Here is a 16,997-nt window from a genome sequence, read left to right as displayed (position 1 = left end):
TACACAGATTTTTCTTGTTCAAAACAAGATTTTAATAGACATTTATTCTCATGAAGAAGATCCATTACTATATATCTTGATTTGCTTTTGTTATTTGTTGTAGATTTATGCTCTTCTTTAGGAGCTTAAACTTTTCTTTTTATCTAAAAAATTCTTACATGGAGTAGAATATTAGAGTATAGATTGAACTACAAAACTAGTACCCAGTATTCAATCCTGATTTTTACTATTCTTCCTTCAGCCCTTGAGGGGTGTATTTGTCCATTTAGCTTGATTTGATATCTGTGTGTCAGCGATAGGTCAGTCCTTTTTGCGTACTCATTTTTTATTAATTATTTTTAATTTTTGTATAAAATTTTACAGATTTGTGTTTGGGAGTGAGTCAAAACACTAAACTTGTGATTTTTTAATGTTTCTATAATTCTGTTATAATTTTTAAAGATAAAAAAATTCTGTGATATTATTAAATTTTTGTATATTATCTCAAATTAAGTACTCAAATTATCGATCAATGATTTTGGGAAAATTAAAATTTGGACACCAACCACGACGATCATGCAAGGACCAATTATCAACTAAATTTGATTGAAATCACCAACAAATCAGTAAATAGTTTTATGTTTGAATTAGTAGTCCACCTCGAACTTCCTCCCACGCAAATTATTCAAATTAAATAAATTTAGAAAATAAATAAATAAACATAATGGAGTTTTGACCCCATGACATAATCCTTGTCCAAAAACAACACGTAGCTATCTAGTTAATTTTAATTTCTTATATTTATGAAAGGTAAGATGGGAGGCAGGTGTCACAAAGATCATATCTCTATCAAAATCAACCCTTTATTTTCCAACTAAATACTTTAAATTATTTTTGATAACCTACCAATTAACGATTATCATATTAGCCCTTTTTTCTGTTTATTGCAGTCATCAATGACATGAAGAAAAACACTACTATTGATACAAACTCAATACTATTATAAAAATTAATCCCGTTGGAAAATATATTATATTAGTGAAGATATGGTTGTTAATTTAGGATCTTTGTGATTAGTTATTAAAATAAATAGTACTTACTAACTAAAGTTAGTCTAGTCTATCAAGGAAATCCATACCTAAATTCTTTTGAAAAATCTGGATCGTTACATTAACTAACTGTCAAATATATAATTAATTAGTTTTTCACTTCATGTGATACACCACAATAGTTTTTTTTTTCATTAAAATGATGTGTAGTAGATAAATACAAATAGATTGCATGTTTGACAAAATAGTAAAGTGTTAGTACTATCATAAATATATTGTGGCTAAAATAAAAGTATTAAGTATGTGGGAATTAACTAGACATCAAGCTAATTTGTTGATACTAGTAGTATTCAAAAAATAATACTACACCATATTCTATATCTATATAAATGATTTCTACAAAATAAACAACGATAAAGAATAAACATGCTACAAACTACCAATAGGTGATGAACTTAGTATCAAAATAATCACGATCATGAATTAGTGCTTTTAGCTATACTTCACAACTTCGACCTTTTCCAATCATGAATCGATTAATACAATATATATACATATATAAATAGAGTGACACCAGTCTTAAAGTGACAACTTGATAATATAATCTGCGATATATATGCTAGCAACTCGACATATGGTTCCAAGCAATCTGCGATACGAAATCAGAGCACTATGGTGACGCCATAATTAAAATGACAATCTAGGCAAACAATCTGATATACATAGGCAAGCAACTCGACATATGATTCCAAGCAACTGCGATACGAAATTAGAGATAATCAAGCAATATGCGATACATAATTAAGCAAGCCCGCCAGATTGAATCTGCTCATAAATATAAGGGCCCTCATTGGTGGTATATTGTTGTTTTAAATATGATTGTTATTTTAATACAACCCTATATAAAAATGACTAAAATAATTTTATTTTTTCATTTTAGTCCAGTCACTAAATTCAGTCTCATTCTCTATCGAACTTTTTCTCAAACGTTCCTCTTTTTCGATCATATTTTGCCCACTTTTTCGTCATATCTCGTCCTTTACCAATTGCACGTTAACATCGAAACTCGTGCCATTCTGTGTTGAACCGGTCATCGTATAAAAGGCAAACAGTGAGTGGCGGTTGGGTGGGGGAAAGCACAGAGTGTTGATGCGACATAGATTTCGGTTTAGTGCCACGTGTACTATTCCCCTCCAGTTTTAGAGGATTCAACGCGGCGTTTTCACCACTCACAACTCGGACCTACCTAACCTCCTCCCATTGCCAAAAATCCTTTTCATATAGCTTTACTATATATAAACATTATTTAATAATTTTAATTGACTAGTAATGTGGAATTCATTGTCAATTTATGGCCTTGATTTTTTGGCATCAAGTTACTTTAGCTCAAGGGAACTAGTATTGGTTTGGGGTCAATGGTTGAGTGAGTGTTTTGGATTTCAAATTTGATTCATGCTAAAATTCAAATTTTGCAAGAAGATAAATTTAAATGAAAAAAAAATCTAATTTTGAAAATCCAAAGGTTTTATAAGTAAATCCGAAAGAACTTAATAATCAGAAATATCCGAGAAAATCCAAAGATTGATGCATGTTTAAAACCGGATCCAAAATCATTTTATAACAAAAACTAATTTGGTTACATCAAGAAATCCAAATTAGTTTTTGATCTTGTTCAGTTTGATTGCTCCAATTACGGATATTTTTTCGTATTTTCAAGACTTCAGTAGTTGCTTCGTTCATACTTCAAACTACTCGGACTGTGAAGCTTCAAATTATTGTGATTATTTGACGCCCCTCGAACAGAACACATTGAATCTTCTAGTAAATGCAACTGCTTTTATTTTAAAATAAATAAAAGAATAAAGCATGAACATAAGAAAGCTATTGGTCTAATTGATAACTAGAGCTAACTAACATAGTCTTTGCTTTCCAATTAAATCACATAACTAATTATATGTCGCTATCACTGCTTAATTTTTTGCCACAAAATTATCGTGGATCATGCACTGCATAACCAAATCGTGCATGTTACATACTAAAATATTAATACTATATATACGTCAACACGTCAAGCACATGAATATTTCATTAGACCACTAATTAAAAATAGATTTTACTCTTACTTCCAGATTTTGCAAGCAATTTATCTATAGTTGTAGTAGGTGGTTAACTTTCTTGTGCGATTTACATATTACAGTGATTTTTTTTTTATTTTTTTTCATAGTTGGTTGAGGTAGGGATAGAGCCACTTGATAATAACTCATTTATTTTGAAATTATATGGATAAATTTTTTTTATATATATTAGATAATTATGATATTTTGTTTATTTATCTTCCATATATATATCATTGTCTTGGTAAAATTGGTTTGAGCGCCCGTCATTAGAAACACCCCGAGGCCAGCAGTTCGAAATTCTCCGGCGACACCAGAAAATACCCTAATCTTGGGACTATTTATACTTTTCAAGGAAACGACTTTGTTATGTATGATTTCACAACTATCATATACATAAATAAACTGATCAATTTTCATGATTTTTCTGTAATTTATCATTTGTTAAAAATACTCCCTCATCCATAATAAATAGTCACACGACACCCATTCTTTTTTAGCCCATCCACAAAATTTAGCCCGCTTATATAGTAGTATTCCCTCCGTCCCACAATACGAGTCACTCTTATTGTGGGCATCGATTTTATAAAATGTAAAGAATAATGAGGTGAAAAAGTTAGTAAAATGTGAAACCCACTTTTTATATTAATTTTATAATAAAATGTTAGTGAAGTGAGTTTGTGGAATGTAGAACCTACCTAACATAAAACGTGGAACCTACTTAACATTTATAAATAGTCCAACTCTTTTGCCTCTATATATATTATATATCCATATCATTTTAATAATTTCACAAGTACTAGTAGTACTATCACTTTTCTTGTTTAAGGAGGATGAAATGGTACAAAATTATTCCTCATACAATTCCTTTATAGTGAAGCAAAATGAAAACATGGCGGTGTGGAAGTTTGAAGAAGACATAGCATGACCTTGCTCCCACTCTCACCAGTCACCACCCTCACCTTATTATCATGCATCTCTTTCCCTTTGTATCCAACACGTGGACCTTCCTCCCCACATTTCACCATCTATATATACCTTCCCCCCTCCCCTCTCTCTCTCATCAAACCACAATCTCCCTATTCTCTCTCCTCCACACTCCCTCCCAAACTCAACAGCAACACACACTACTCTCACACACAAAAACTCATCAAAATAGATATCCATGGCTGCCTCAGCTCCATGCGCAAATTCTTGGATTAGAACAAATCATCACAACAATCCCAACACCACCAAATGCTCCCTCCAAACCCCCACCCTCCGCTTCCCCCACCACTCCGCCACTGCGCCGCCGCAGATTGTAAAGAAAACCGATTCCCAATCAAAACCGGAATGGAATTTAATCCAGAAGGCCGCGGCGGAGGCACTCGACGCGGTGGAGAAAGCGTTGAAGCACCACGAGCTCCAGCAGCCGCTCCCGAAAACGGCCGACCCCGGCGTCCAAATCGCCGGAAATTTTGCTCCGGTGCCGGAGCAGCCGGTGCGCCACCGCCTCCCGGTCACCGGAAAAATACCGGAGTCTATTAAAGGCGTCTACGTCCGCAACGGCGCGAATCCGCTCTTCGCGCCGGAGGCCGGCCACCACTTCTTCGACGGCGACGGGATGATCCACGCAGTCGAATTCGGCGAGGGAGGGCACGTCAGCTACGCGTGCCGGTTCACCGAAACAGAGAGGCTTACACAAGAGCGCGCCCTCGGAAGGTCGATTTTCCCGAAGGCGATCGGCGAGCTCCACGGCCACTCCGGCGTGGCGAGGCTGCTCCTATTCTACGCGCGCGGCTTGTTCGACCTCGTCGATCACCGCCGCGGATGCGGCACCGCCAACGCCGGCGTCGTCTACTTCAACAGCCGCCTCCTCGCGATGTCGGAGGACGATCTCCCTTACCACGTTAGAATCACCGGAAATGGCGATCTGGAAACCGTCGAGCGTTACGATTTTAACGGACAATTGGAATCGGAATCGACGATGATCGCTCATCCGAAAATCGATCCGGTATCCGGCGAGCTCTTCGCCCTCAGCTACGACGTAATCAAAAAGCCTTACCTCAAATACTTCAGATTTTCCAAAAATGGCGAAAAATCGAAGGATGTTGAAATTCCGGTTTCCGATCCAACGATGATGCACGATTTCGCGATCACCGAGAATTTCGTGGTGATTCCAGATCAGCAGGTGGTGTTCAAGCTATCGGAGATGTTCCGCGGCGGATCTCCGGTGGTGTACGACAAAAGCAAAACGGCGAGATTCGGCGTGTTGAGCAAGTATGCTGAGGAAGCTTCTAGAATGAAGTGGATAGAGGTGCCTGATTGCTTCTGCTTCCATCTCTGGAACGCGTGGGAGGAGGCGGAGACGGAGGAGATCGTCGTGATCGGATCGTGTATGACTCCGCCGGATTCGATCTTCAACGAATGCGACGAAGGATTGAAGAGCGTCCTCTCCGAGATCCGCCTCAATTTAAAAACCGGAAAATCGACACGCCGCCCGATCCTCTCCGGCGACGATCAGGTCAATCTGGAGGCCGGAATGGTCAACCGCTGTAAACTCGGCCGGAAAACGAACTACGCATACCTCGCCATCGCGGAGCCGTGGCCGAAGGTCTCCGGCTTCGCGAAGGTCGACCTCGTCACCGGAGAAACCAAAAAATTCCTCTACGGCGAGAACAAATACGGCGGCGAACCGCTCTTCCTACCAAGAGATCCGACCGCGGCGGAGGACGACGGATACATCCTCGCCTTCGCGCACGACGAGGCGGCGTGGAAATCGGAGCTGCAAATCGTCAACGCCGCGACGATGGAGCTCGAAGCTACGGTGCAGCTCCCCTCGAGAGTTCCGTACGGATTCCACGGCACGTTCGTCGGGGCGGAGGAGCTCACCGGACAGGCGTGATCGGAGATCGGCGGCGGAGGAGAGACGCCTGAGGGATTGTTAGGGATACATCCCCGGAGTTTCGCCGCCGGCTGATTTTGGCGCCTTTTATTTTTCAAAATTTTAGTGTGAGGGGGTTTTAGGAGGAAACTGTTTGTAGCTTTGGTGTAGATAGAAAATGGAAGCTCAGCGGTTTCTTCTCTTCATTCTTTCACGCATAGTGTGTGGGATTTGATACACATATTTAACTTAGGAATAAAATCAAATACTTTGTATACTTCAATTTTTATGAATGTGAGTATATATGAATCCTCTGTTTTTTCTATGTTACTCCTCTGTTTTTATCCTTCAATACAATGAGCAATGAAATTGCATATGGTAATGTTAATGAGACTTAGTTCAACTAGCAAAATTGAGACAAACAAATTACAACCCAAAGACACCAAAATACAACACACGACAATTAAAAAAACTACAACCAAGACTACCTACACAATAAAATTTGCCTAAAACAAAAGAAAACACAGGGAAAACAGACAACAAAAAGCACTGCAATCGCTGAAAACGGGAGCAAGCTACAACGACAAACAAGCATGGGATTGGGCGGACACAAAGTGAAGGGGGAGGGACTTAAGCCCTCAATGAAATATATATATATATGGATGTATTCATTTCCTTTTTGTATCTTTTGTTTTTTATTCTTTTTAATCTCAGCCCCACGATTTTGTCATCCGACGGTTAGATTGGTGCCACGTGTCATTTAATAATGCAGATTTTCAGTTGAATAATGCACACCGACTAATAATGCACCATTATAGTGTAATAATGCAGATCATCTGGACCGTTGATGAATGAGATCTAACGGCCCATATTAAGAAGAATAAAGGATCTAAGGGATGAATAGGAGAATAACGCTCTCCTATATATATATATATATATATATATATATATATATATATTACTTTTTCTATTATTTTTTTAAAATTTAGTTATAATGTAAAAGCCTCTACAAATTATCTAAATTATCAAAAATATACATCCAAATAAAATTTAGAAATCTCAGCTTCTATCGATAATTATATCTGCGCCCTTGCAAACAAGAGTGTAGAGCAAAGAAGGGGAGATGAATCAAGCAATACTACGTCTCATTTGGGAAGAGTAGTATTGCTTGCTCCAATTTCTAGAATCTTTTCAGATCATCTTGCACTTTTTTAAAAGAGGTTAATAATGGTTCTTCATTTATTTATGTGATGTTCAGTTTTGATCTTATTAGTTGGATTATAGAAAATTCGGGTCCAACTTGAATAGTGGATTAGTCATAGCATTACTATACTTTTTCATAATGATTGATTGCTAGTCAATTGAGCTATAGTTTCTTATGGACGGTTAAATACAATAATATAACTTTACTTAGATGCAAAAGTAGTAGTGGTAGTATAATTTTGTTAGTTTGGTGTGTGGGTGTAAGTGAAACAAGCCATTTAATTGGAAGATTGATGTAATAAATGTTAGGGAATATCTGATTTGTTTATGCTAAAGTGTAGAAGTATGCAATTAATAGTGGTCAATTTGGTGTTGGGACATACCGACATGCATTCAATTTTCTTTTATTTTATAACAACAAATAAAACACAATTAAATCACATATTTATCAAATAAAAAATATAATGAATAAAAATAATTATTAGTGTATAATTAAGAACAAAATTTATTGTTACTATTATAAATAAAATTTGTTATTGTTATGAATAGAAACAATAATTTTAAAAGTAGTACTTGTTTTCTTTTTAGTCAAAAATATTGAAAGAATGTTGATTTAATTTTAGATTTTAATTATTGAAAATATGTCAAATTTCACCAAGTCAAAATCATCATGTTTTATGTGGAGGCAGACGATCTGCCGGTTTGGAGTGGGGTTTTACTCTCGGAATGGACCATTTGAAAATCCAAGATTCCAAATAATACAATACATTAATCTCGGATTAGCCAAATTTAACGACATTAGTGATACGATAATATTAGTCATCCATAAATTTAATCATGAGTTGTCTTCCTAATCCTAATTCTATTGTTATCAAATTATTCATCCATAAATTTAATCATGAGTTGTCTTCCTAATCCTAATTCTACTGTTATCAAATTATACATTGATTTATTTTTATTTTACGATTAATCAAGATTTCGATGTTGACATACCTTGATAACTAAAGTAGGTAGTAGCATTATCGAACTTCAATCAAAACGACATCACATAGTAAACATAAACATCGTCGTAGTATATTAAATTAAATAGTTTTATTTGTTATACTTCCTTCCATTCCGTTTTTTCATTTCTCGCATCTCGTTATTCTATAGTCGATCAACTCTTAATTTATTTATATCTTCTTAAAAATATTAGCATCCTTTTGTGAAACAATGACACGAATTCATCAATTAAAAAAGAAACTGTTTAAAAAATAATAATCGACCGTAACTTTTTTAACTAAAAAATGGAATAAAATAAAATAGCCGCAATCCTAGATGATTTTTAGTTGTTTAGATTTGGGTGAGGTTGGGGTCCCAATTTAGGTAATCAGGAATGAATAAATTTTGGTTTATTAATTAAAATTAGAGAAAAGTCAAGAAAATTAATGTGAATCCGCTAATTTATTGAACCATACATCATTTTCGTTATTATTTTAGGGTTAAAGGTTAAGACAAAAAGTGTTATATTTTAAGAAAATATATTTGTACAAGTAATGAAACCAATAATTTATGCTCTTATGCCACTTCAATCTCCATAGATATATATATTTATCCGATCATCAATCAATTCAATCTCCATAGACATATATATTATCCGATCATCAATCAATTCAAATAATTAATAATTTAGTATCGATGTATCAATTCCAATTTCATGTTTTATTTCAAGAATTAATTGACAATTCACATATCTTAATCTCTACAACGCTTTTTTTAAGGATGAAAGATTAATTTGGATTTATCCCTCTCTCACATTTACAACAAGAAGAAAAATTAGACAATTGTGTTTAAGTTGATACCAAAACTACTTTTTAATACTACACTATATATATATATATATATATATATATATATATATTTTAAAAATTATTTGAGGGACAAAATTCTCCCTATATTTTTGCTAGATGAACGCATATCCAAATTCGAATTAGAGTGTTTAGTTTCACATGTTCATAATAATAAGATTTTTATATTAACCCATGATATTAAAATGAGCAACATAACATTGAATGTCTATTTTACAAGAGAAAGTTGGCACTCACATCGTTGTTGTCTTGTTGATTAATGACAAGAGACAATTAGACAATTACACTTACAAGTTGTGCATGAGGCCAATGAGTCAAAGACTACAACGTAGCCCTACCATCTAGTTTGTCTGGACTCACTCTAGGTCATCATGTCGAGCCCCACCATGCACGAAGGCCGGCTTGATCCGGACCCAATTCCAACCCCAACTCAAACCAGTACCTGACATGAACAGGTTCATGTTAGATTGTTTATGGATGGTTCTTAACAAGATCGATAATGGTTTTCCATCTGTCCCATGGCAGATTTTTTTATGACAGTGTTTACAAAAATTCGTAGTCTACAAAAACGTGATGTTTATGAATTTCATGATGGCCTATAATCAACACCGGTTATGGCCATATTCCCCATCAAATTGCGATGTGTCCATTTTCAATAGGATTTTTGTGTGATACATATTTGTCCTTATGCAAGAAAAAGGGCATGTTAACATTACATTCAATCTCAACCATATGATTGTTAAGATCAATAGATACAATTTACTCTAAACCTTCACAAAACATCATCGTTTTTGTAACAACCGAAATGCGAAAACTTGTCTTAAAAAACTAGTCTATCAGGTGAGAGACAACTGATCATATCTATAAATCATCACACAACTATTGTCTGACACATCCCAAAAGACTAGTTTATCATAGAGATTACTTATTTTGTCTATAAACTACGCATTTGTTGTCTCACACAATCGATGTGAAACAACGATGGAGTGCATTACATATACTATATGTCTCCAAGCATATATCTCCATTTATTGTTTCACATGGCTATACATAATTGTGCTATAGGTTTAAGGCAACATATGGGTCTAGTTGTGGATGAATACAACTACCACAATCTTTATTATCTATCTCCATCATCGAGAAAATGGTTTATGTTCCACAGAATTGTGGGTCTTAGGAGTACTACAAAACTATTGTAATTTAATAATTTTGTGCTCGATCTCTATTTAGATCTCATTAATACTAGTTACATCAACGTACATGTCCATTGTTGTAATGGAGACAAAAAACATCCATTATTTAACCTTGTCGAGTGTTAAAAATTTTAGGGTTTGGAAACAAAATAAATTCCAAATATAATTTAGTTTTAATTAAATAAATAAATTTTAGGGTTTGGTAACAAATTTTTTTTAACATACAAGTCATATTAACAATGGTATTCTTTTACATACAAATCAATTTTAATTCATATTCAAAATATAATATATGTACAAAAGTAAATGTAACCTTGAATATATAATTTAAGATTTTTTTTGTACCAAAGTAAATCAAAATATAATATATGCGCAACTTTGGTTCATGCATTGAATCTATTCTATTAGAGATCTTTGTATTATCACACGACTTCACCACAATTTAGGGTTTAATTCTGACAATATTTTGAAGTTTTGTCAATGTACATAGTTTCTAGCTAAATAATAGTATATCTTTAGTTTTCATTTAATTCAGTGGAGATTTTTTTTTCTAAAGATAAAAACAATTGATTCCAGGTTGTAAGTTTGAGAAAATAGCAAAACATGATCTCATGATTCTCATCATAACTCTAATTTCAAGATTGATGCTATCGAACTTTCATGAATATATGTTATGAATAAAAATTCACTAGCCTCAAAATAGTAAATTCTAAAATATTCAAATGAGTTATTTTCTGCTGTCTATAACAAACTTTATTTTCAATAAACCATGGTGGCATCACTTTGGCTTATGAATGCCTAAATCAAGATATATAATTTATGATTATATATTCTATTTAGGTTTCATAATTGTTTACTAAATATAGAAGCAGGCGTTTACCTTCTTTGACTCGATGGATTTTAAATTTTATTTACATAAAATTTAATGTGAATGTCGAATTATATATTTACACGTCGATTTTTGTATGTGCTGATTCATGAATTGAGCTAGCTGTTACTTTTATTCTTTAATAACTTTTCAAGACGTGGATTACGATAATCAAAGGCTCAAAGTGCGACTCAGTTGGTAAGATTCGTACACTTTCTCTTCCAGTTAATATGTCGATAGATCTTATGCGTCACCGCCACTTTATATTCTTGCACGAGATCTCGCAATGCCACGTGAATTTTCGTTGCCAAAATTTGAGTATATATCATGATATTTTTTTTAAAGTAATGAAACATTGAACACTAATTTGTCAAAAATCATGACAATATAATTAAAAGGTTTTGCCATTGTGTCAAAGTTAATTGGCCTATCTAAGTTTGAAGCACCCTAAACATATTGCCAATAGTTTGCCTATTTACGAAATGAAGAAGCCAATTTGACAACTAAATTAACAAACAATGATGCATCATATGAATAAATTGTTTCTTAATTTTGTGTTCTCAAATTAGAGTATAACGCAATATTCCACTTTCCAATAATATCATAAACTACTTTCCTGGCTGGATTGGTCCATAGTTTTGGTGTATTCATTAGAATTAAAACAAATGTATACAAAACAAAATGCTATAAAGTGAATTAAACAAAAATAGTGTCCATATAAATGCAACAAAATATTTATGTATGCTTTAAATTCAATATTTTAAGTACAGAAACATTATAAAGTTCAGAAGTCGGACATTTTAAAAAGAGGGAAGAATACAAATTCATTTTTTTTCCCAATTGAAAGGCTCACACCAATTAATAGTCTGCAGAAAAATCCATAAAGAGTGCTTTTCAAGATTTCGATAAAATCTTACTTTTCTTCTTAAGTAAAGTTGACCACATACAACAAAATCTATCTTTTCTTCTTCATGCCCAAAAGGTTCATTAATTTCAATGATAACACACAAATATGTACAAATATTTTTTGATAATAATATATAAAAATGTAATTGTTGTATACTTGTATAGGTATGCTGAGGAAAATGTTCATTTAAGAACTTTTCTTAAAATTGGAGCATAAAATTAATCAGTTTGCAAATGTATTAGTATTAGTTACCAGTTCCTCAATGAATATCAGTTTGTTGATTCATGAATATCAGAAATATTAAGCAGAAAATAAGTAGGGAGACGTGGAAGCTATAAGGCCAGAAGTGAAGCTTATCTCAATTAGAGGGTTTCAACCACAAATATTAAATGAATAGTATGCTTGATGACTCGGATGTTTTCATGTGTCTATTATTTTATGTGTTGGTTAAGCATTCTAGTTTGAAATGTATACCTAATTATATTTCAAAAACAAAGTTCGATTCGTTCATTTTTTGTTATTTTATTAATGTATTTAAAGTTGCATTCTAGTTTGATATGTATACCTACCTAATTATATTTCAAAAACAAAGTTCGATTCGTTCATTTTTTTGTTATTTTATTAATGTATTTAAAGTTGCATTCTAGTTTGATATGTATACCTAATTATATTTCAAAAACAAAGTTCGATTCGTTCATTTTTTGTTATTTTATTAATGTATTTAAAGTTGTAAAGAAAATGAATGGATCAAATTCTGATTTTTATGAATTTTGTAAAATTAAAAATGTTAATAATATTTTTTAATAAATTGGCATTAAACGGGAATGATTGTTGTATTCTCAACATATGTAAGGACTATATTTCTTTCCAAAAATTAACACTTAAAAATCTTATGTTTTTGTTTTTTAAGGAGCACATGAGGGCTGAGATAAAACAAGGAGATGGTGACAGAAAATTCAGGATAAAAAGTGTTGAAATATACTCTAGCTAATTTAAACACATTTCATCCACATGTACTACTATATATGTCACATCTTATATATTTTTAAATTAATAGGGTATATGTTTGATGCTACTGTTAGTATTCAGAAATCACATTCTTATATATTTCTAAATAAATTATTTCTTACTTGTATTCTTAAATTCAATTATGTGCCTAGATTAAAACTCAAGGTTCGAAATACAAGGGAAAGTACAAGTGTGATACAGACAATATTACGAGAAACAGTACAAAATTGAAGTGTAATAAACGTGTGTAAATGTAAACCTACAATAAAACAATCTACGTCCTGACTAATGCTCACAGGTTACATCTAAATGATAAAAGTTGTTTAACGTACTCCTATTTCACACATATTTTAATTAATTTCGTCCATGTATAAAATTTATTGACTTCAAGTTAAAATGTAAGTATTCAATTTGGATTACTCATTTGACGACAAATTCATCCTTTTCGAAATTGAAAGGCTCAAACTTTCGAACATACTACACAATTCCCAACATTGATTTGTGTGTTGAAAGAAACCCTAATTTTCGTGAGTATGCACTGCAAATAACAAAAATAACTGAATTTAACAAGTTCAGAAAATCTCACAAAAAAAAACTACTGATTTTCTCCAAACATAGAGTAGACATAAATAGGTTCACAATCATTTAAATAACTGATCTAACATCTAATAACAAAAACTAGTTTTTTTGAAAAAAGGATAACTGAGTTATGATGAAAAGAGATACCGTTGTATTGCAGAGAGGCAGAGAGAGGTCTTCCAAAGCTACCGGCAGAGCTGCTCAACAGCCGTTACAATCTGCGCAGGTTGGACGACAGTCACCTCCTCCAACGTCCCGGCATAAGGAGTGGGCACGTCCTGAGACGAGAGGCAAACAATTGGCGCGTCCAAGTAGTCGTTGAAGTTCTCGTTTATTGCAGCAGTAAGGCTGGCCCCGATACCACCTGTTCTCATGCACTCCTCGACGATCAAAACTTTGTGTGTTTTCTTAATGGAGTTTCCGATTGTGTAGAGATCAAAGGGCTTCAAAGACCTAATGTCGATCACTTCTGGGTCGTAGCCTTTGTTCACCAGGGTCTTGGCAGCTTGCATGACGTGGTATCGCATCCTAGAGTATGTTAAGATTGTGACATGCTCGCCGGGCCTCACCATCTCTGCTTCTTCTAGTGACACTACGTACTCTTCATCGGGAATTCTTTCCTTTAAGTTGTATAGGAGCACGTGCTCGAACAGAACCACAGGGTTCTCACTGCGGATGGCAGCCTTCATCAGACCCTTGGCGTTGTATGGGGTCGAACAGGCAACCATCTGGATTCCGGGGATTGACTGGAAGTAGGACTCGAGCCTCTGTGAGTGCTCGGCCCCAAGTTGGCGCCCAACTCCTCCCGGTCCTCGGATGACAGTCGGAATCGTGAATTGCCCGCCTGAGGTGTAGTGCAACATGCCGCAGTTGTCAGATATTTGGTTGAAGGCCAATAGAAGAAATCCCATGTTCATGCCCTCGACAACTGGCCTTAGACCTGTCATAGCTGCCCCAACGGCCATGCCAGTAAAAGAATTTTCAGCAATGGGCGTATCGAGCACCCTCAGATCTCCATACTTCTCAGCAAGACCCTTGCTGACCTTGTACGAACCACCATAATGTCCCACATCTTCACCAAAGAGACAAACTCGAGGATCTCTCTCCATTTCTTCCTCCAGTCCTTCTCTAAGGGCTTCAAACAGCAGCAATTCATGCCTGGAACAGGTAACCATAAGGATTTAAGATAAGAGAGCTGGTATGGTATGGTATGGTATGGTATGAAACATGATTGCAACAATACATAGATATTTCCCAACACTGCAATGGCTTGAGCACAGAATCTCACATTTGAACGATCACACAATCCCACCAATTCATTTAACTATAATCAGAATTTAATATTGCATGGATTAGAGAGATGTTGAATCTGAATTGCCACCAACCTGGCCACTTAAAACTTTGTAACCTTAAGCTTTTTTATATTGCAATTGGCAAGACGTTATACATTACAACCAACAGCCAAAATATGTGTTAGATGCCAAGTATCAAGGCTATCTTTGTCGCGTTAGGAGTTAAATCTAATTCCTTTCTCATGAGAAGTGCTCAGCTAGACTCTGTCACTCTGGTGATGGTAAATTCTACACAAACCATTCAAATGTTAAATTAAGCACAATTTGATTAAGTTTAATAAATAGGTAGTTAAGTGGAATACCAAATATCACTTATAAAACAGTAAAAATGCAAATTTTAGCTAGAAACAAAAATTCACTGCCAAAATTGCAATGGTCAGATTGCAAAGTTAAACAAAAAAACAAAGAAACAATCAGGTTGCAAAGTTTCAGAGGAGAAAGTCAATCCAACAATTTGAGTGTGAAAGAATAGTTGGGTAAAGAGTGCAATTCTCAATAATTGTTTGCAGCAAACAACATCAACACGTACATGTGTACAGTCACGTCCTAGTATGAACCACAAACCATTCAGTCTGTCTTCCTGTGACGATGATTATATAGCAGGACTCTTAGTTTTAATTTTTGTAATTCAGTCTACAAGCTATTTCCGTAGTTTTTAACTAATTATCGAACTCTTAAAGAACATACCATAGATAAGTCTGCATGCAACATCGTAATTTGTTACACTCAATCTAGAACCTCTCCCTTCACACAGTAAGGTAACAAAAACAAACTAATGATAGACTTTGTCTTTTTCCATAATGGTCACATGCATAACCATAGTGTTGAACCAGAATATGAATTCCACATACATATAGATATAGTGAGCATAAATGCAGAGAAAGTTATCCAATACTAGGCAGATTAATTTGAATTAAGGCACCTCCGAATAAAAAGTATGAAAAGAGCTCAGAGAGGGCAAGGCCCAAGAGAATTCAGCAACACATGAAACACATACCTCACTCACTGTAGATTTCAAAAAGAAACTTGGAATTTTCAATTTGTGATGTGCAAACAGAAACAGAAAAAGCATAGTTAATAACTAAAAGTCATACCCTGGTTTGGAAGCAGCTGATGCAGGATTCTCAGTCTGTGCCTGAATACAAAAGATTAATCAAAACCTAGGTCGATTAAAACGAAGCAAAAACCAAACAACCCCTCTCTACTCTATCTAACAAGGAAAATGAACCAGCATAAAATCCAACCACACAACAGAGCACTAACCGCAACTGCGTGGGTAGCGATTTTCCCAGCATTCCGAGATCTATTAATCCGACCGGAGATCGGCCTCGCCTCAGATCTGACGACTGCGAAATCAACAAACAGTGAATAGCGGAATACAATGTATCACGAACACAACAAAATTCCACGAGATTCACGATCGCAGAATGCAGTCCAACGATTTTACACAAATTAACCAGACGTAGCTCCACTAAATCAAAAAATCTGATAATTTCAATTGTTTACAGCGGTATTCAAATTTTACATGCGCAAAATTAAGATCCGTAGGTGGAGGGGAAGAATAGATATATATATACCTGGAAGAGAAGCGAGAGGAGAAGCAGACGATTTGACGGCTTGAATGGCGGCCGATGAAACTCCAAATGAAGCTGCCATTGAAGCCTCTGTTTCTACGAATGTATAGGCGATTGAAGCTGTGAGATTAGAGAGAGAGCGAGAGAAATCGGAGTAAGGTGATGTGGCGGAAAAAAGTGCCTATATATTGGGAGGGAAGGAGAGAGGGATGGAGGCGGAGATACAAATGCAAAGAGAGAGGCAGATTTGAAGTGCAAATAGCAATGGCGATGATTCCTATGATGATTCATCTGTATTTTCGCCTGTGTGTGAATGAACTCAACTGCCCACACCTATTGCTAATTTGTGTTTCGCCAATGGAGTTCGGATTAGCCAATCGAACAATATCGTACTAATGCGAAATTCGGTCCCAAACAATTGAGTCGACCGTCCCGTTAATCATGACACGAAATATCATACT

General features: G+C 34.9%; 2 protein-coding genes across 2 annotated transcripts; one reads left to right on the top strand and one right to left on the bottom strand.

Moving 5' to 3' along the window:
- Positions 1-4,224: 4,224 nt before the first annotated feature.
- Positions 4,225-6,335, top strand: LOC121773322 (9-cis-epoxycarotenoid dioxygenase NCED1, chloroplastic-like). The gene has a single exon (XM_042170153.1). It carries the CDS (start codon positions 4,308-4,310, stop codon positions 6,024-6,026), a length of 1,719 nt encoding a protein of 572 aa, XP_042026087.1. The 5' UTR covers positions 4,225-4,307; the 3' UTR covers positions 6,027-6,335.
- Positions 6,336-13,611: 7,276 nt separating this feature from the next.
- On the bottom strand, positions 13,612-16,935 carry LOC121775585 (pyruvate dehydrogenase E1 component subunit beta-like). The gene is made up of 4 exons (XM_042172685.1): positions 16,540-16,935; positions 16,226-16,308; positions 16,057-16,097; positions 13,612-14,768 (listed from the first exon to the last, which is right to left on the bottom strand). Exons 1-4 carry the CDS (start codon positions 16,616-16,618, stop codon positions 13,796-13,798), a joined length of 1,176 nt encoding a protein of 391 aa, XP_042028619.1. The 5' UTR covers positions 16,619-16,935; the 3' UTR covers positions 13,612-13,795.
- Positions 16,936-16,997: the final 62 nt, after the last annotated feature.

This window comes from Salvia splendens, chromosome 17, assembly GCF_004379255.2.
Source record: "Salvia splendens isolate huo1 chromosome 17, SspV2, whole genome shotgun sequence".
Lineage (NCBI taxonomy): Eukaryota > Viridiplantae > Streptophyta > Magnoliopsida > Lamiales > Lamiaceae > Salvia > Salvia splendens.
This window is presented reverse-complemented; position numbering and strand designations above follow the sequence as displayed.